The sequence below is a fragment of the Ascoidea rubescens genome (genome assembly GCF_001661345.1).
Source record: "Ascoidea rubescens DSM 1968 unplaced genomic scaffold ASCRUscaffold_12, whole genome shotgun sequence".
NCBI lineage: Eukaryota > Fungi > Ascomycota > Saccharomycetes > Ascoideales > Ascoideaceae > Ascoidea > Ascoidea rubescens.
In genome coordinates, this window is record NW_017962924.1 from 197,154 (window position 1) to 219,008 (window position 21,855).

The following is a 21,855-nucleotide window of genomic DNA, read 5'->3' on the forward strand; positions in this document are numbered from 1 at the left end:
TTGAGAAGCCCCATTGATCACTTCTTCTAGTTTCTTTAATTCTTGATTATTAATGCTTTCATTTCGAAGCTTTTGTTTAGATTCTACTATTTTTTCAATTGTTTTTTGATGAGATTGCATTTCTAAACCAAACCCATTGCTAATATCTCCTAATTTATTTGAAATTTTGTTAAGATTATTTTGAATTCTTTCATTATTTTTAGTTTTATGATTTTCTATCAATTTCGTTATTTCTTTCAACAATACATCATTTGAATCTTTGCTAATTTGATCTTCATTTGCAATAAAATCTATTATTTGCTTCGTGGTGTTTTTCAATAAATTTGAATAGCTGGTTCTACTAGTTATTAACTTTCCCTTAAGATCCTGTATTTGTTGCTCCTGTTCCACCAATCTATCACTTATATAGTTGAATGTCGAGTTTATTTCTGTTTTAATTTTAGCAAAATTATCATTTAAATCTTGATTAATGGATAACAAATTTTCGGTTAAGTTTTCCTCAAAAGTTTTAAAATTAGACAAGATTTCATTCAATCTTGAAATAATCTTTTCTTTAATATCCTTTTTAATATTTTGAATCTCAGTGACATTTTTAATCATGCTTTCTGTGTTTGTAGCCGTTTTATTTGTCATAGTAATTATATTATTCTTCACTTTTTCCGATATTTTATTCAATTCATCTGCTAATTCAGCTAAATCGCTATTTTTCACTTGAATAAATTCTTCGATATTGGAGCTAAGACTGTTTATATTTGTAAAATGGTTTTTCATGTATTTTTCCAATTCAGGCTTTAATTTTATAGTCTTTTTTTTCAAATTTTGCACGATAACAGAATTCTTTTTTAGTAGCATATTTTTTGAAATAATCAAGTTGTGCATTTTGCTTTTTTGCAACAGTATCTGATTCAAAGTATTTATTAAATTTAATGAAATATCTTCCAATTGTTTTTCATTGTTTTGATGGTTCATTTTAACTTTACTTTCGAGTAAAAATTTCTTTATTGATATTTTCAAATTTTTTTCAATCTCATCAAAGTTTTGCTGCAAATTTCTAAAATTTTCCTTTAATGCTTCTAACTGTAATGTTTTCTTTTCTAACTCTACTGCCAGTTCCTCATTTTTTTCTTTAATTTTTTTAATATTCGATTCTAAGTAATTGATTCGTAGTTTTTGGTCATCAATCATAATTTTCCGACTTTCACTCTCTTCAGTTATTTCCTTGTAGCTGTCTGCTGATAGATATATCCCATTTTTTAATCTTGTGGCAGAAAGTTCATCTCTTAATTTTCCAATTTCTTGAATATACTCTTTAATAAGAAGTTTTTTAGAAACAGACTGATTAATCTGAGGTTTATTTTTTATATTTTTAGCTCTATTTGCGTATTCTAATGTGCTCAATGTCTCCTCAAGGCTAACTTTTGCTGGTGAAATCGTAGCAATTATACAAGTTTTAGTTTGTCCTCCTAAAGAATCTTGCAATAACCTTGTAAGTTTTGATTCTCTATAAGGAATGTGTGAAAGATTATCCACCAAAGCATTGATAACTCTTCCTAATGTTAATAAGCTCTGGTTGTTGATTCCAGCTTCTCTAGCTCTTTTATTTTCAGCACCAGATCGATTTATATTTTCAGATCCTGCTAAGTCAACAAGATTCAATTTTCCAACCTTATAGTATTCATTGGCACCATCTAAATTAAAATTTGTATCTTTGGAGTTATCGTTATCTTGTTTAATCATTACTGTTATTGTGAACACTGTATGAGATCTTGATGAAAGATCGTTACAATGAGTAGCAGCGACTTGTCTTTTATAAGATCCCTCGGATAATAATTTTAGACCCTCCACAGCATTCTTGATAAAAATTTCTTCCATTCCTTGCACAATAATTGATTTTTTGCTTGGATCGTCATATATTTTAACCCTTCTTTCACTTGAGTACTCACTAAGTAATAAATCTTTTAATTCTTCATTATACAATTCTATAAATGAAACCTTTACAATGTGCTCAGGAAACTTTTTAAGAATTTTGAATAGTTTTACTAATGTTCTTGGTATTATCCCAGCATTTTCACTAAGTTTTATAGAATCGTTTTCTGTATTATCAATTGAAGTTGATGGAGAACAAGTTGCTGAAGAAGTTGCTGAAGAAGATTTTGAGTCACTTGGTGGAATTTGTATATCACCCGACATGGTATATGTTTTGCCTGTGCCAGTTTGGCCATATGCAAAAACAGTACAATTATACCCATCTAAGACTTCATCTAAAAAATTAGAGGCTACTGAATCAAAAATTGTTTCTTGATCCGATTCAAATCCAAAAACTCTGTCAAATGTATATGTTTTAGTTTTACCACAAGACAGATTTCCAGTTTTTAAAATGACATCTTTACCCATATGCCCTAGTGTTGAAACAACCACACCACTATTTTCTTTAATTTCTCTTTCATTTCTTGAACGACATCGAACAAATACAGATATATTCGATTCCTCAAAATTACTTGTATTTCTAGAAATACCATTATTATTGTTGTTGTTATTATTTAGATTATTTGATTGACCACGATTATGAATTAATTTTGGTTTTGAAAAAGAGTTTATAGATTCTCGTTTGATAGTCTTATCCTGATTGCGTTGGTTGTTGGAATTATTTTGATTTTTTGAAAAATTGTAATTGCCCGTATTACTACTTCTCTTTGATCCAGATAGCTTATTATTAAAGCTGGTGTCCATTGAGGCTCTAGTTCTTTTATTGGAGGAGGAATCCATGGAATCATTTGAAGAATGTCTTTTCATTTTTACTGGATAGGAGTCTCTTGAATAATTGCTCATCTGCGCCATACTAGAGTGAAGCAGTAAGTTTTATTCAATCCGAAAAGTGTGGTATGATGTAAATAGTCTTGCAAAATTAATAATAGAGGTATCGGCTAGCAATTCTTTGGATTATATAAAGCACCAATTCCCAGATTATGCTTTGTGATATTTATTTTTTTTTTAATTTTGGATGCTCAAAAAGTAAACATCCATATCAAGAAGGGTTGGGAGCGTTTGGTCAACAGATCACGTTTATAAGCTCAAAACAGTGATATTGAAATAGGCAATTCAGTTTTCGATGTTTCCTATTTTAAAGGGCGTAATTAGGCATATTTTGATAGCACGGTCAGTGTTGTTCGGAAAAACCCCACTATTGTTTCTGAAACTGCTTGTGCTGTGTGTTAACAACTGGTCACATCAAACTCTATAGATCCAGATAATAAATTATTTGCTTACTCTTCCTCCAGATCCGCCATTTGGTGTCTTTAAAACAAAGAACACTTTATGGATGATACTTGTGAACTTCCTTTATTTAATATAAATTGATACAATTTATATTAAAGGATGTTTTGCAGTCAATGCCAAATTATTTTAATGTTTATTGATAGTCAAACTATTTTAAGTTTGGACAATAATTATTATTTTGCTTACAATATTAATTTCAATTATCATTTGTTGCTGCCGATTGCTATTTAGTAGAAAATTATTTTAACAGAAACTTCTTTTTAGTATTATATTCAGAGTTAAGGAATAAAAACATAATGGTTTTAAGAACATTTTAAAATATTTTACCGTTGCAAGAAATAAACATTGATAGCTTTGTTTATTTAAATATAATAAATTTACAACAATCAATCTTCAAACATAAACCCACAATAAATTCTAGTTATTGTTGCAAAATAGTACCTGGATACTTCAAAATATTTTAAGACCTTTTTTGGATTTTGTTTTTACTAATAGCTATTAATTTTTATTAATTGTTTTGAGTGTGTTAGTGGATTGACTTTATTTGTTTTGTTGTTTTGTTGTTTTGTTGTTTTATTTTGCTTTATTATATGAACAATAGAAATTAAGTTTATTTTCACATAAATTTTTGTTTCTGAGCAAAGTTGAAGTTTGATATTTTTGAATCATCAATTCTATTCGTTATATGAGTATTAATTACATTTATTATGTTTGATAAAAACAGAAAATTGTTAACCTTATACACAAACAAAGATTATGTTGTTATTGTTGTTTTCTTTTGCAAAAGATAAAGAGGTAGCTTAAATAAAATAAAAAATTGAGGAATTAGAAGACATTACCCAATTTGTTTGTGCGATTTTTATAATCGAGCTATATTTGCCTTTTGTGATATTGATTTTTACAAAACAAAAAATTAAATCGAATTTTTTCTAACTCTAATTGGTTGTATCTATTGCATTTTGGTTTGTATACCTGCTGCGTAAAAGTATTAACCTTCGGTTTATTGTTGAATTGACAAGATGCTTGAATGTGGTGATGATGTAGGGAGGGAAAAACACTCTATTGTTTGATTATGTTTTAGGAAGAATATGTGCTTTTTCAGGGATTTAAATTTCCAGTAATTTTAATAAAGTGCAGCACAAAACAAGCAAATGCAAACAAATAGTTCAACCGAAATTATAATTTTTTTACTTCTATTTTCGATCAAGAGCTCGTAGTTCGTAATCTGTGATTGAATCCTCGGAAGGCCATCAAATCATGTGGTTATGGAATATCCGGGAGGGACCGGTACAGTTTCCCGTGATCCATAATAGAACAGTGTCTCAAATAACTAGTGTGTTTTATCGATATTGATAAATTTCATGATGAGTGATTATTATTATCTAGCATTCTTGAATTTAAATCAATACAGTATTTGCTTTCTACCTGATGAATAATACTCGATGAATTTTTATTACGAATGGTGGACAGTGTTGTATGATATTGGGTAGGGAGACATTTTATAGTGGAAAGAAAAATATCGCATCATGTGTTTAAAGATTTTAAAGTTGTTTAGTCTTCTACAACGAAAGAATCAGTTATATTTGAAATTTTAATTTTCAAAAGATGACGTTGAATTAAAAGATGTGAAATGTTTACAAAAAGTTGGACAAAAAAAATAAATTTCTTAGCAATCAAACGACCATTTTAGTTTTTCAAATTGAAGGTAAAAATTATTTGAGCGATTAGCAAAAATTTTACTTTTAAAAAATTTGCTATTTTGTTGTTGTTAGATAAAATGAAAGAACATTTCACATGTAATCGTGCTATAACAAACCAATTACTCTCTAAAAAGACCGATAATTATGCACAATTAGTTAGGAAGGTTGTCAAAGCTTAATTTTCATTGATATGTCGATTCCTTCCAAGGAATTACCCGGAATGGGAGTTGTACATTTGGATTTGTGTAAGCGTTTATCTTCTGTAAAAAAATAATTGTAACATTATTAAAAATTTTAACTTATAAGTTGGCTTTTAAGAACAACAGCCATAAGGTTTTGATTATGATTTTTGCTTTCCAGCAGGTGGCTAGCTTACAAATAGTGTTTCAATTGGAAAAAATAATTACATGATCAGTTTTAATTTTGTATTCTACCATATTGCCATATCGTCATATTATCATATTATTAGATTATCAAATTATCAGATTATTTGAAAGAATTATTTAACTCAAGCTGTGATTTGTTTTAGGGTTGGTTTGTTTTAGAGTTTTTGACCAATGGAATTGCTGATTAACATGTTGATCATTTCAGGACTTGGATTATTGGAGGTTTCGTAAACACTCATCTCAAAGACTAGTCAGATGAGCTTCAGCACATGATTCATAAACAGATCTGCCGATGGAAGGTAATAGCATAGCAAAGAGAGACAGAAGTGATGAGAAACCACACAGAAGGCAAGCAAAATGAAAACTGCTAAAGCAGTGATGAAGAGACAAATGCATCCAATTAAAACAGGAGAGATCACCCGTGTACTGTTGATTGGCACAATTCCTGAAAAGAAAATACGACTGTCGGCAATAGTACACTCACCTCTTCAATTGGGATAATTTCTTTCAAGCCATTTCAAAACAGGGTGCATATTTGCACATGTGTCAGCAGCAATGGCGCGTCTAGGTGCCGGATCTGCGGTGAACTTTTAGAGAATTGCTGATTCATTCCAGACATTTCATGTTGGTGATTTAATCCATTTAACTGTTTCAAAAAATATTGCTACCTTTTGTTGTTGAAGAAACAGGTCAAGTTCTGCTTTTTGGAATCTGTTTGTGGAATTTGGATGGTATTTTTACGACAGGACCTTTTATAGAAGAAGTGTTTTGCTGCTCTGGTTTTTTTTGTTTTTTTGTTCTTTTGTGGTATATCTTCCAGGTGTTTTTTGTGCGATTGAAATGGCGGTCTTTTGCTGTTGTTTGCACAGTTATCAGACTTGAATATTTTCTTTGAAATGGCTCGTTTTAAGAGTGCTTCTGTTGTTATCTCAATTGTTTTTTCTTAGTACCTAGTTATAAGAAGAATCCATCAATCAATCAATTTTGCAGCTTCATATCTAAGTTTTCTTGAAAATTAATAATCTTGCAGTAATAAATTAGGTTAATTTGCTTTCTTCCACTTCCAAAAGGAGTTTCTTGCTTATTATTCTCATCAGTTCGATTTAAAGTATTTCCAGGTATTTCTAGATGACTGGCATTATCGCGTTATCTTTCCTCTTATACCAATTGAATAGAAGGTATAGACAGCTATCAGATAATATAATTGGCACTGTTTTCGATCCATATAGAGATGTTGTTTTAATCACTGGTGGTTGTTCTGGTCTAGGAAAAGAATTGGTTTCTGTATTTCGCAAAAAGGGCGCCAAAGTTGTTGTGTTTGACATTGACATATCAAACTCTTCTAATAAGTTTGAAGGTGTTCATTACTATAAATGCGATGTTAGCGATCGAAAACAAGTTTTAAAAAACGCTGATTTAGTTAAGAAGGACATTGGGATTATAACTATATTGATCAATAATGCTGGCATTACTACAGGAAAAAGCATTGTGGATTTAAGCTATCAGGAAATCGAAAAGACTATACAAATTAACTTGTTGTCGAATTTTTATACTATCAAGGCATTTCTTCCTGATATGTTGAAAATAAGAAGAGGCTACATTGTTACAATTGCATCTGTACTTGGGTATATGTCTCCAGCCAGACTTAGTATGTGGTTACCATTTTTCAATTGATAATATCCTCACTCATATTGTATCATGCTACCATCTCTAAATGAACTCGTTCAACTAATTATTATAAAATAGGCGCTTATGGTGCTTCAAAATCTGGATTGATTGCTCTTCATGAGTCTCTAACATACGAATTAGGTCCTCCTTCGTTAACTCCAACTGGGGTTAAGACGTTGCTTGTTTGTCCAGGTCAATTGAGAACTAATATGTTTAATGGAGTGACAACACCTAATCCTATTTTAGCTCCTGAGCTTGACCCTCATTATCTTGCAAAATTTGTTTTATCATCTGTGCAATTAGGTAGAAGAGGTGAAGTAAAGTTGCCGTTTTATGGAAATTTTCTTCCAATCTTTAGGGCTTTACCATGGCAAATCACTGAAAGAGTTCGAAATTACTCTGGTGTTGATAGAGGTATGAATTCTTATAAACGTTTAATTCCTAAAACTGAAAATACAAGTTTAGTTGCAACCCCAGAATCAGGACTAGATCTTAAAACAAATTAAAATTTTTTTTATTTTATTTTATTTTACTTTTTTTATAATATTTAATTAAATTCTATAGTATCTTTAAATAAATGCAAACAGTTTAAAAAATTTTAGGTACTCTCATTGAATTATAGTGCTTTGAATTATAGTGCTTTGAATTGTTTCAAAATTAAGTTCCTATATATTAAATCTCAGACAAAAAAACAACAACAAAAAAATGAAAAAAAAAAATGAATGTAGTTAAGAATATAAACAATTTAATGAAAGCAGTTCAAATGATAAAAAGTAAAAAACAAGAATGTCAAAAAATAAAATAAATCTGTGAAGACTGTTAATAATACTATAGATGCAGTCAAATATATAATTTAATGAAGAAAATTGGAAGACAGAGAAAAAAAATAAATCAGTGCTTTCTAGATGGGAGTGAAAAATGATAACTAATGACAAAAAAATGACGTGGTTTTTTTTAAAAAATGGCATGAACAACCAGAAAGAAAGAAGAAAAAAAGAATAACACAACACGATAATAGTAACAAAAGAGAAAAAAAAGAAGTGGAAATCAAAGTAAAAACACAAACAAAGAATATAGAAATAGTCTTGAAAACTGGATGATCGAGCGTCAATGAACAGAATGCGAGGAAGAGGCATCTGAAGAACGAGAGTAGTTTGAATTAAAGTAAGAGGGATTGATGGTGGATGCAGAAGCAGAGGTGCTGATGATGCTCAAGTTGTTGTAATTTGGAGTAATGTAGCTGGCGTTGGTGATCCTTAAAATGGGGCATTTTTCTGGACAGTCAGCACAGAGAACATGTTTGTTGAGCCAGTAGCCAGCTTTGCACCGTAGGCCACAAGACAAACACACGCCAATCTGTTCTTCCTTTTCAGAGAGCTTGATCAACTTGGTGGCATTGTAATCGAAGAACTGGAAGTGGCAATGAAGCAAATGCTTCTTGAAGTCGTAGGGTCTGTTAAAATATCCTGTCTTGTGGGAGCAGGACTCCTTGGGAAAAATACACTTGAACCTGCCTATCTCCTGGTGGATTCGCAAGTGTCTGGTCAAGTCTCGTTGCAAGTATTTACCACAGATAGGACAGCATTTGGCTTTGTATTTCCTCTTCTTGTTCTGAGCAGCAGCGTCCTCAGAAGCAGAAAGCTCCTCTTCCTCCGGCAGGTCAGGTGATGCCTCTGCCTTCACGCGTCTTTTGTCGGTGTTTTTTCTGGGGGTTCGGCGGGAGGATTTGGGATCCTTTGAAGCTGGAGTGTTCTTGAGGGGTTTGGAAGCGATTTTAGCGGTGCGTTTGGGGGAGGAGGATGAAGGATGGGTGGCGTTCTTCAGGAGGTCTTGTTCTGGGGGGTTTGGTGCCGAAAAGGCTAGATCGGAGGGAATTGCCAGCGAGCCTTCAGACTTGATGGATATATGTTGGATGGGAGTCGACTGAGTATTACCAAGGGCATTTAAGCTCGACGTTGATGTTGAGGGAGGTAGGACCTGGGATAGTTGGGCCGGGCCTGATTGAACAAACCCACCTAGTAGCACAGGTTGGTTGGTGTACTGGTTCATTTGCTGGAGGATAGTTAAGGGTTCGGAGGTGATGAAATTCTGAATTGGGCTTGAGTTCAAGGATAGTTGGTATGGCATTGCCACCAATGGGCTGTTGAAGTTTATGTTGTTCAATAGTTGAATATTATTATTTGATAGAGAATTTAGGTTTTGGAAGGTGGAAGGAAAAGTCAGATACTGTGGAAATTGTTGTTGAGCCGGGGACTGTGATTGGGATTGGGGTTGTTGCTGGTGTTGAGACTGAGCCTGTGGTTGTGATTGTTGTGGCAGTATTTGCAGCTCAGACATTTGCTGTTGCGGTATTTGCTGCAAAGGTGGTAACGGGAGTTGCAAAGGAGGTAACTGAGTGTTTATTTGTGATCTTTGGTTTTGGTTTTGACTTTGGTTTTGACTTTGGTTTTGGTTTTGTTGGAGGAAAGGATTGATGTTTTGGTTGTAATTTATGCCTTGATTATTTAATACATTATAATTTGAGTAATATGTGGATAGGTCATCTTGGTCATTATTTTCAATGTTATAATTGGTATTGATATTGTTTATATTGTTTATATTATTAATATTATTGATACTGTTGATGCCGTTGATATTGTTGATATCGTTAGTAAGATTAGTTAAGTTGTTAATATTATTAATGGAATTAACGTTGTGAGTGATGTTTGTATTGATGTTATTATTGATTGAATTGATATTAGGGTTATTCATCTTTGAAGATAGAAATAAATGGTGGTTATATGAATTTAGATCAGATATAACAGAATTCATTAATCCAGGCGAATAATCAATCAAAGAATCAAGTTGAGAAATAAAATATTATGGTAGTGAAGCTAGTATGAAAATCAAGATTGAAATCTAATTTGGTGGCAGGAATGAAAACACAGAAAGTCTATTATATAATGAATATATAATTTATAATATTGATATTTATAATGATATGTAAAAGTATAAATGCAAATTTAATGGTTCTGATTAACTCGGTGATGGTAATGACGATGATAATGATAATGATAATGATGACAATAATAATAATAATAATAATAATAATAATAATAATAATAATAATATAGGTAGGAAGAAATAAAACCAAAAAAAAAAAAGTAAAAGTAAAAAAAAAGATCAGAAAAGATCAAGAAAAGAAAAAAAAATTTGAATCGATGTAATAAAAAATATTAGGAGATTAAAACTGATATTTAAAATTGATCTTCTTTCTCATTAATTTTCAAATAAATTATAAATTATAAAGATATAAAGAAACAAAAATATATTTATACCTTTAATTTGAACTAATGTTTAAATGTTAATTTCACGAACTATGGATAGGATAGGATAAATTGGAATAAAATAATGTTAATATTGGTTATATTAGTAAAAGTATAATACAACAAGAGTCAATAATATGTATACTTACTTTATTGTTTAATATTCAGATAGATGTTTTAATGATGTAAACCTAAAAGGTGATGATAAAGAAAGTTTCAATAAAGAAAAGCAGAAGATTTAAATGAGATGTATATAAGCTAAAATTAAAAAAGAAAACCAATAAAAAGTAGATGAAGGAGATGTGTATTTATAATATTTCGAAGGAAGATAAAGAAAGAAAAATAGTAGATGGAAAAATTATAAAAATTATAAGAATTTTAGAATTCTAACTTTTGCAGAAAATGATAAATAAAAGGAAAATAGTTAAACCCAAGTTACTGAGTTTAATCAGGGAGATTTGCAATCGTTATTATGGTAATGGCAGATGAAATATGAGAGAAGTTACAATTGATAAAAAATAATATAATAAAAGAATAAAAGAATAATAGGATAAGGAAGCGACAAAAAAGGAAAACAGAAGGCTGCCCAAAGGGGACGAGACTTCAAGTCTACCATAACGGGATATATCTTCAAACAGGATGTCTGCAGCCCAATACGCCCGCGTTAGCCGGAGGTCTGCGTCAGACAAAAAAACACGCGCCGCAGCGTGCTGCAGGTCTGTTCTGGACCTGTATGCGGCTAGGGCGCCAGCTCGCACTGCGCTTTCCGGTACTGGTCGGCACGGAACCTTTTCTACCAGCAGCACCGGCAACCAGAATGGCCCCAGTTTTTCTGGAATCGCGAGCGGATCAGTTCACTTTTACACTTTTACAACACTATGGCACTATATCCACGAGAAGATGGGCCATGAGCAGCGTCTGCTTTTCAAATCCTCTCCAGCTCGACGGCTGCTAGGCTCAAGCTTTGGTATATCTGGATTTGCTGCTGAGGTGGTTCCTGCTGCCTGGCGTTGCAACAAACAATAATTGGAGAGCTGCGTGTGCTGCGTGTGCTGCGTGTGCTGCAGTTGGAGCCCAGAGCAAAGTCACCCTCCAGAGGATGCCCAAATGCCCGTTCTGATTGGCTCTGCCGCTCGAGAGCCCATCGTTGTTGATATCGCAATCACAACTGCTACCAGCCAATTGATCAGCCCAATCTCTGTATCTCGTTCGCCCAACCTCTCAAATCAGTGAAAATATTTATGGTAATACAGCTTCCATTTGTTGCGCTAATCAATTTTCCTTTACTCTGCCTTTCATTTCATTACTCTAAATTCTAATCACTATGATGAAATTATTTCAGGTCTGCAAATCTATCTATGATTGTCTTAATTGAATCCAGTTCAACTGAATAAGACATTGGATTCAATTAAGAAACTGTTACCTTATTATGTTCTTATACCATATTTTATGATATTCATACCACATTTTAAGCACCAGAATACAGTATTTCACAAATATCTCTCTTTGATATCACACAATCCACTTTATTTTTTTTTGTTTTTGATTTTATCGTTAATTAGAAATATTTCCATCCAATTCTAGTCATGTCTCACAATTTACTAATCCGTTGCTCTGTTGATCTACTAATTCACACCAACTTTCACTCATATTAACAAACTACTCTATTTCACGTTGCTACTTGTGCTGCTTAATTGACTTTTTTTACTTTTCTTTTTTCACTCTTATTTGCGCTCCTATTTTCTTTTATACTCTACGATTATCTCCAGTCCTCCCATTCCGCAGGGGATTGCAACCCAAACATTTCCACCCTCTAAGATAATCAAGTCAATAGTCGTAAAAAAAACGGTTCAACCCATTAGTAATTAAAATTATTATATAATAATACATAATAATATATAATAACACATTATATTATATTATTTGACTTCAACTGTCCTAAGTAATCCTACATGGACAATAAATTTTATTATTTGTTTTATTTATTATTGCTGCTTTTTGCACATTTTACATTTTTTGCAGCTCCCTATGAATTAATATCCCGTTTGTGAAGGTACTGCACATTGTTTTATTTCCCTTTATTATTTAATATTACAACAATAGATTTTAATTAAAATTACCAGGAAATTATTATGAAATTCTTAAAAATAAAAATTCTTTGTTAATTATTTAATATATCTATTAAATTATCGATTTCCCAATATCTCTTTGGTCCTTTAACCTGTTTTTAGTCTTAGCTACTAATAACGAGAATGCGTAACAAGATACTGATTTTTAATATTATTTAAGACAATTGTTTAAACTTTCATATTTTTCTGTTTTTTTTGTTTTTTGTCCAACAATTTTAATTCAATGTATAATCTAATTCAATCTAATTCAATCTAATTCTATTTAATTCAATTCAATGTATTTTACTATAAAATTTAACCTAATGTTATTTACTATTCAAAATATTCGTCATTTTTCGTAATCATCACCAATTTAAGATTTAGGTTAGCCTACTAATAGCGTATATTTAAGATAAATCCAGATTCTATCAAATGATATATATTTTTATGATATGATAGTATATTAAATAATGAATTAATGATATTGACAATACGATATTATCAGATCTCATAAATGAATCTTCACTTAATTTCAATCACTGTCATTTTACCACTCTTGCCAATTTTCTTACCATGTTTCTATATTTTATATATTACTTTGCTTTTAATTATTTCTAGACTTCGTTTGTTTATCTTTTGTATTATTAAAGAACCTCGTAATTAACAATCTTAACAATCAATCACTAACACTTAGAAACAAAAAAAAAAGTCACCAAATGAAATTATCCATTATTAATTCACTGAAAAAGGAGTTTGATTCAATCAATCACTAAGCTCAAAATTCACTAGACACCATTTCACTTATATCATATTACTAAAAGAAAAACTGCCCTATTTACTAGTCTATCTCCATTAACAGTTTATTATTTATCACTTTTATCACTTTTATCACTTTTATTTCTTTGATAACTTATTCATCTATTTAAATGTAGATAACAATCAATGCAAAATAATTTTTAGAATAAATAATCTTTATTAAAATTCAACAATCATCATATATTGATATGATTTATGCATATTCTGCAGTTGTACAGACCATTAGCTATTGGTTCAAATATCAAAGTGCATTCAAGTTCCACAACTGAAATAAGTATTAGAGTGCAGCTTCTATAAAGATGAAATTAATTTAAATATAAAAATTAATTTAAAAAGATTGTTAATCTAACAAGATTTAATCAGATTCATCAGCTTATTGATTATTACTTGTAAACTAAAAATTCTAAAAACTTTTATTTTCAATCTTAATGTCCGTCAGTTGAACTTATTTTTATTTTTATTGGTATTTTGGTCTTTGTTTTTTTCACTTGAATCATAAAACATGAAATCGTAAATTATTTATTAATTTTACAAAATTCAGTAGCTTATTAACTGAAATGATTAATATCTTAAATGCTTGTTCACAAAATAATCTGTCTTGACTTTTCTCGTTCATTTGATTTAATTGCTTAATAAAAAAAATGATAGCTTTGTTCAATATTTCACCATATGATAGTTTTCGTTTAATACCACTCCAAAATCTTAAACAGGATTCAAATAAAATTCAAATAAAATCACCATTAGAGACACTATTAGAGACACCAAAAAAATCATTCAAAAAAATACATTTCTAAACCAATCCTGAATTCACAGACTTACATATTTATGCACAAAGCTGCTGAATCAAACTTAAACTGGAAAACAACAGAAAAGGAAATACGAACACAAATCCCGGAATTTCTAATAAAAAAACCTAAAGCGCGGGCACATGCGTTTGTGCATTGGATCCTGTGCACTGTAACCCCTTTCTCACCACCCTCTAAACCCCTTAACAGCGATAAACAGAGAGCTGGATGATCTTCCTCATCTGTGATTCTCTTTGGATGCTTTTTGAATATGTTTTGGCTTCAATTAACAACTATATTCATTTCTCAAGAAGCGCTATTAGCAGCTTTATATTGTTATTAAATGCTTTGTATTCATTCTCTCCTTTAGAGGATCTTAAAACGTTATAAAACATCTTTAACCCGATTGGTTTTAATCTAGTATGTATTTAATTTCTCTTTATTGTTTTATGGTGTTGGCTCAACAAAACTGGTTATTCTCATTACCTTGCAATTAAAATAGAATTATTGGAAATTATATTTGAAAAAAACCCCTGTGCAGCAAAGTAATGCTTAATATGTCTAATAATTAAAAGAGGGCAGAAAAAAAAAAGAAGAAAAGACCAGAATATTAAAGGAAAACGAAAATATCATGATAAAATGAGATCATTCGAAACTAAATCTGATTAATCTTTAAATTGAACATTTTTCTAGAAAGAAAAGAGTAAAACATTAGAAGTTCTTTTTCATTTCTGTCTTTCTTTCTTTTTTCTTTCAATCTTTTTAGTTTTAATCAGTTCATTTCATCTAAACTTTTTAATATTACCAGCTAATCCAAGAAAAATAATTTAATGTCGATAATTTGGTTTTCTAAGTTTAAAACCTATTGAAATGGATTATAGCTGCCTGTTTAGTTTATTTGAGTAAAAAGATCTCTTCTAACAAGAAATTTTAAATTTTGATAAATTATCCAATTTTGTTTTGAAATAATTTGAAATAATTTAGGAAATTTATCTTCCATAAACAAAACAGATAACCTTAGAATTATGATTTGAAAATACCTTATAATAAAGTCTCGAAAAAAATAGACTTAAAACACAAATACTTTTAATTCCAAAACTTAACTAAGATCCTGATTAAAGATTTTGCAGGCTTAAAACCAATCTCTTTAAGTGGTACAAAAACATAATCAATTATTAGGATGTTAAGAAAAAGAAAGTTGATGATCAAGAATTATTAATTTCAATTAGGTCAAATTTTTCAATGCCTCATAAATTAAAAACTTATTAAATTCCCTTAACTCAATACAAAATAGAAAAAAAATGCTCATTTATTTTGATATTCAAGCCTATAAGTTCGACTATAACAGTATAATTGAAATAAGTTTGGCCATTTTTGACCCTAGATTAGAGTTTTTTGAATAATCTTAATAATAATCGTAACGAGAATACAGATAATAACCCACATTACCACATCACAAGAAATTTTGTGAGCTTGAAGGGGGATAGAGACAATTTTATTGTTGCATGTTTCATTTCCAGGACAAAAGAAACTGTATGTGCTTTGCAATTGATCTTCAATTTGTTGTTACCAGATGATTTAAGTAAGTTAAATGGCTTCGATTCATGCTAGATATATCATAACATACCTCACGATAATCATTAATTATTATTAGCGGGAATTCAATTTCTTTGTTATATTTTTATTATTAATAATGTTTAAAATAAAAATATCAGTAAAAGTAAGAAAAGTTCAAAAGAATGTTTGATTTAAGTTTGGAAGAAGAAAAATTTATTCTCGATGCCCAACAGATTTGGTTCTTGACTCTCTGAAATAGACAGGTCTTTTCGATAAGATTATTAGAAGTCTTTGGTATACGATAATAATTCGATAATAATGAAGGAAATGGTGCCTATTTTACCCTTTTTTGGTGCTAACAATTACCGAGACACGAATAAGAAAGAATAAACAACTATATGATTTGTATCAATAAATTTACAATATAGTAGATTCTTACTGATGCCCAGAATCACACCAAAAAGCACGCTCAAAATGCAACATTAGTAGTCACTTTTCGAATAGCAAACATGTTATTCACGCTGTCTATGTTTTTTATGGCATTGATGGTACTAATTTTATTAGTTTGGGTATTAATAGCGATATTACTGGTTCCTATGGAATTAATGGGTTTGATGATCGATAATCAGGAAATTCAAAGAAATTTACAGCAAATAACGGGCTCAAAGAGCTAATTAGCAATATTTCCTCTTACAGCGGTGCCATATCGAGGGTGATAGTGGAGTTTGTCGAAATATTCGAAGCGACATCAAGTTTTCTTTTTATCTGTTAGATCTTCGTACAGACAACATCAATTCCAGCAGAATTAGCAGTCTGAATAATCCTAGAGAAACCAGCAACTGTGAGGTCAAATGTGGAATAAAGGCAAACAGCACAACAGCCCAAAAACCCTGAGGATTAATAATACTAGAAATTTCAACGGTTTTAACAGCTAGTGCAATGTCAAACAGGTGTTATTGACAACCAAAATGGTTTATTTTCAAAATTAAAGTGCATTTCGGCTTCAAATTGATACATCAGGGAATTCTTCGTCTTCAAATATACCATTGCCCTCTAAATCTTCAAAAATACACGACAAATGATATAGAAAATGGCAAAACTATCGAAGTAGCTATTTTTGATAGCAATACTCATAAAAATATGTCTACAGTTTATGTCAATGGAATCAATAGATATGAGGTCAACACTACAAAAAGTATTGTATCGAATCCTGTGAGCCTTGATATTAATGCTACAATTTAACCATTAAACAATTATGTTTTAGCAGGGGACTTTGAAGAAACGGATAAGTAATGGCATTGACGGCGGTGGTAATGGGAACGCTGATGGTGATTTAATTGAAAAATTTATTGAAAGACACCAAAACTATTAAAAAATATATAATTTATTAAAAAGTTTGAATGTTTTAAGAATATTTGCTTGATACCTATGGTTTACAATTTTGATAAAATGATGGAAAGTTTAGTTAAGAAAACAAATGAAAACTTACGAGATTATAAAAATATTGCCATCTAGTTAAATTGAAATATAAAAGAACTATTTGTGAATAAAAAAACAATTAAAATTCCAAAATGACCAATGGAAGGTCTCTCTACATGTTGCAAAAACCATTAGTAAATAAAAAAAACCAAAAACCACATAAAAGAATCAAATAAAAATAATGAAAAAAATAAAAAAAATGAAAATTTGTTTCTTAGATTTTTGATTAAATTAATATTAAACCAAATATAGTAATCAAAGAAACAAGTGAAAATCCTTTCAAGACATGAGCGTCATTTGCAGAACTTGAATTACCAAAGAGTTCATCAGTGAAGTTACCAGCTACAGAGGTTAAAGAGCTGAAAACAGTGACTAATGAGTTAAATCTTGTATTAGATTCAGTTGAAGATGAATCATCTTCAGAATCATCTCCAGAATTAGAAGTTGGAAGGGCACGATTTCCGGAACTGGTTTGGGAAATAGTGGATGATTCATTTTTAAAAGTTTTTGTGTAAAGAGTAGAACCATGAACCAATTCTAAAGTGGAAGTTAAAGTAGTTTTGCAAGCATCATCAGCACAAGTCAAATAAGTTATAGTTTCAGTGGAAACAGCAGAGTAAATCGTTGAAAGCCTTGTTGTAGTAATACAAGTCTCTAGGGGAGTTAAATATGTTGTAACCATTATAACTGTATCTTGACCTTTTGAAGTGAATGTCTCAGTAACTGGGACCATAACAGTACTTGTATAAGTTAAAACACTATAGCCAGTTGATAAAGAGGTTTTTACATCGCCGCTAATAGTAGTAATTGGGATAACGCCTCCACCTAAGGTTTTAGTGGAATAAATTGTAGTTACTGAATTTGTATTTGAATCATCGTCATTATCATCAGCAGTTAAAGGGAGACCAGTTGTTCCATCAGAATCAGAAGTGAAAACCAAAGAGCCATCATCAGTTGAATCAGCAGTAAAAATAGTTTCATCGAAATTAGTCTGAGTCGAGCCTAAAGCAGATGGAACATAGCTAGTTATTATATTATTATTATCAGTTTTTCTTGGTCTGAAAGAGAAAGAAATTGGGCTATCGCAAGGAGAAGCCGAAGATTGATCATCGAGATAGATTTCATAGTTATTGTCAGATATTGAGCAAGCCAAAAAGGTGTAGTATTCGTTATAATGCAAATGTTTACCAGATATGAAAAAGATTGAAGAACCTTGGCTATTGTAGGTTAATTGGTTATCTTGGTTAACATATAGGTAATAATTTGTATTTTGAATTTTTGCTTTACCATCTTCAAGAATTTGAATGTCTAATTTTGTTACATCGGCACCGATTGCTATTACATTGTCTGAGGTAACACCGAGTGGGTTTAATTGAATTGAGGATGATGATGTTGTTGTAGCATATAAATCAAAGATATCAGAAGAAGCAGCAGATATGAGTTTTGAAGTTAAAGACCAAATGGTCGAGAAGAGTAGAGGCTGTATGAACATTTCTGAATTGAGATGGGAGAAAGCAAGCTAAAGAGAAACAAAAAAAAAAGAGGATTGAGGAATTAATAGATGATAATAATCAAATATATTGTGTTGTGTTGAAGCAGATTATGTTAAGTAGTATTCGAGAAATAAAGAGAGAAAGAGAGAAAGAAAAGAAAATAGCAGGTAGAGATTATAATTTATAAGGATAGTGGGTGCAAACATGGTTAATGTTAAACGAGACAATGAGATGAGAGCAATCGAGATGTGGATCGATAGAAAGTCATGGTAATGAATATAAATATAGACATAAATATCAATACAAAGAAGATGAAATATAAATATAAATAGGTGAGTCGAGAAGAAGGCCAATTAGACGAGGTCAAGTGCACCGCCGCAAAAGACCTTATTAGGAAAGTGAGATGGGTAGGAAGTGGAAAAGAGCGAGGAGAATGGCAGAAGAAAGTGTGGCGAGTGAAACGAGGCTCGTTTTCTGGAGTCAAAAAAAAAGCTACATAAAACGAAATGGGAATAAGAGAGAAATGTATTGTGTATATAGATGCTATAAATTTGGCGAGACTGTGTGTGTGTTAGTTTGAGAAGCTATAGAGGGAGAATAAATTGAGTTAAATTGAGTTGAGCTGAATTAAATTAAATTAAATTAAATTAAATTAAATTAAATTAAATTAAAAGATAAATCAGAAATAGTAAGCTTTTGGTATGGTGTTGTCTTCATGAAAAATTGATTCAGAAGCAGAACTGATAGTAGTTTTTTTCATCAGAAAGAATTGGATTGAGTTAATTTAAGTTAAGTTAAATGAAATAAAAACATACCTTAATATAAGTCAATTGAGCAATATAATGGTAATTAATCTTTATGAAGTAGAAAGTTAGTATTAAATGAAATTGATATTTATAGAGTATTGAATGGGACGTAAATTAAATAATATTGAATAATATTGAATAAAATTGATCAGTTGGTGATGCATGTTATTTTCCAAGGCTCATTATATTCACCAGAAAAAGATGTGAAATTATCATCATGAAAAGTTATGTAATAAACAAAGGATAAAGAAGGGAGAGGTAAAGACATACCAAACTGAATATAAAATATTAGTAATCAAGAAAATAAAAAATAAAAACAGATTAATTTTAATGTCATGTCATTTGTCATTTGTTTTTTTTTTTTTTTTTTTTTGCAATTATATAAATTTATTTAAGATCATAAACGAAGAATTCCTAACTTATTAATTTGTCTTGCATTTACTTCCTTAGAAAAAGATTTAAAATCATTTCTTTAATAAAAGTTTATATAAAGAAAAGTGGATGAAGTATGAAGTGATTAAAACGTACTATAATATTACTGTTAAAACGACAATTAGCTTATTAGCGATGGAATAAAATAAAGAGAAGGCATAATCGAAAAATTGTGAAATATAAATCTAAGATGGAAAAAAAAAAATATTTATAGGGCAGTTGAAGATATACACACGTGACATGAATAAAATTGGAAAAGGAAAATGGAAAGATAATGTAGTTTCATGAATATTGTGATATTGATTTATAAAGTTTATAATGATTATGTTTATAAAGTTTATAATATATTTATAGCATGTTTATTATATGGAATTGTGTTATTATACTTAAACAATGGGATAATAATAGATATAGATATAAAATAGATTAGTCAATACCAGCGGCACGAGCGTAAATTAATTGAGTTGAGTGTCTTGAGATTGGTTTGATGACACCTTCATTTTCCAATTGTTTGATGGCTACTCTTGCAATTGAACCACCAATTTTAAGACGATCGACCAAAACAGAGACTGAGATATATCTGTAGTTTGGTACTTCTTTCATGATACGGTCATATTTTTCTTGATCAAGAACAACAACATGTTGAGCTTTATCTTTGACGGATTTCTTGGACCACTTCTTTTTTGATTTTTTACCACCGGCCATGGCGGCGGCAGCCTTAGCAGCTTTTGATTGTTGAACTTTTGGTGGCATTCTGAGGAGATGGTGAACCGGATGAATGAATTAGTTAGTGAATCAAAGTGAAAAATGGAGATTGAATCGGAAGATAAGATGTATTGAGACAAGGGAGTGTGGTGGAAAAGGGCAGCACAGGGGAGGGCGACACTTGTGTTGGAAGAGACAAAAAAACATACTTATATTATATTTGTATTGGTAGTATACTCGATGTAAGCACAAACTTCAACAGATACGAAGGACCTTTCAGCACAATGTAGAATGCGAAGATGAAGAAAAACCTCCAGGCCACACACAGGTCAGGTGAACAGGTACAAGACTGCGTCCGTTTTGAGAAGTACGTCCTGCATCCAGCACAGCGATCTTCTGCTTACCCTGTGCAAAGTTAGGCCGCGTGGTCCAGAAAGACCACACGTGCAGAGCGGCGCTAGTGTGACTGGGAATCCAAGAGAGCATAGCAGGGCTCTGACAAAACAGCCCTGCTAGTGAACATGAGATACCATGCACGTGTAACAGTCGGGTATTTAACGATCAACGGATTGGGAAAGCACAACAAACAAAGAGTGCCGGAAGCAAGCGCGCTGGCTCCAGCACGCTCGGCGAGTGCCGCAGAGCGCTGTGGCCGTGGTGCACTGTTCCGGGGGTGCTGTGGTGCTCGGCTCAGCTCTGGCTCGTATTCCCCCAGGCTCATGGGTATTGTCTGCACTTGTTTCACTCCGTCGCTAGATTCTGCTGCAGTTGTTGTCGATCGTTGCGAGTAGTTGCGAGGTTTTGCACTGTTGTAAATTGTTGTAAATTGTTGTAAATTGCCTGGTTCTGCCTTGTTTATTTCACCTGCACACGTAGAACTCGTCCAATCTAAAATTAGCACCGATTCTCTTTTTTTATAAGTAATCCTCCATTACTGCACTTTCCCATTTATTCTCTCTCGTTCTGTTTGAACAGATATTTGCAATATAACAATATAAATATATTTCTATTTGAGCTGCAGTTGCTCTATATTTGAAATATCCATCTCAGTTCCTGTTTTTATAACCACCACTGTCACTTCCTGGCCTACTCACATATCCTACTATCGCCTACTATCGCCCACTATTCTGGGAACACCTTCCACCTTCTCTTTTCCCAATCTACCTTCCCATTTCGTTTATTTCAAATACCCTTTCTTCACTCACTCATCTCTCAATCCCACTCAAACACCACTCAAACACCTCCCAATCATCTCTCTCTACATTACCAAAATCATTATTGATTTTCATTTACTCACTCTCTTTCATCACTATTCTATTCTGTTCTATTCTCCTAACAT

The 21,855-nt window shown here is 31.4% G+C and overlaps 5 protein-coding genes across 5 annotated transcripts; 1 reads left to right on the top strand and 4 right to left on the bottom strand.

Annotated features, from left to right (window-relative positions):
• Positions 1 to 129: 129 nt before the first annotated feature.
• On the bottom strand, positions 130 to 2,490 carry KIP1 (Kip1p; the record flags this gene model as incomplete). Its single annotated transcript, XM_020189920.1, has 2 exons — positions 130 to 2,093; positions 2,163 to 2,490. Coding segments are annotated over 2 exons (2,292 nt in total), but the record flags the coding sequence as incomplete, so codon positions are not given.
• A 4,000-nt stretch (positions 2,491 to 6,490) lies between these two features.
• Positions 6,491 to 7,536, top strand: ASCRUDRAFT_37658 (SDR family oxidoreductase; the record flags this gene model as incomplete). The annotated part of the gene is made up of 2 exons (XM_020190788.1): positions 6,491 to 7,010; positions 7,109 to 7,536. 2 exons carry the CDS (start codon positions 6,491 to 6,493, stop codon positions 7,534 to 7,536), a joined length of 948 nt encoding a protein of 315 aa, XP_020045682.1.
• Positions 7,537 to 8,287: 751 nt separating this feature from the next.
• Positions 8,288 to 8,617, bottom strand: ASCRUDRAFT_22945 (uncharacterized protein; the record flags this gene model as incomplete). Its single annotated transcript, XM_020189762.1, has 1 exon — positions 8,288 to 8,617. A coding segment is annotated over one exon (330 nt), but the record flags the coding sequence as incomplete, so codon positions are not given.
• Positions 8,618 to 17,306: 8,689 nt separating this feature from the next.
• Positions 17,307 to 18,572, bottom strand: ASCRUDRAFT_71734 (uncharacterized protein; the record flags this gene model as incomplete). The annotated part of the gene is made up of 1 exon (XM_020191987.1): positions 17,307 to 18,572. The coding sequence occupies one exon, from the start codon at positions 18,570 to 18,572 to the stop codon at positions 17,307 to 17,309; it is 1,266 nt and encodes a 421-aa protein (XP_020045684.1).
• A 1,665-nt stretch (positions 18,573 to 20,237) lies between these two features.
• ASCRUDRAFT_71735 (40S ribosomal protein eS25) lies at positions 20,238 to 20,564 on the bottom strand (the record flags this gene model as incomplete). Its single annotated transcript, XM_020191988.1, has 1 exon — positions 20,238 to 20,564. One exon carries the CDS (start codon positions 20,562 to 20,564, stop codon positions 20,238 to 20,240), a length of 327 nt encoding a protein of 108 aa, XP_020045685.1.
• Positions 20,565 to 21,855: the final 1,291 nt, after the last annotated feature.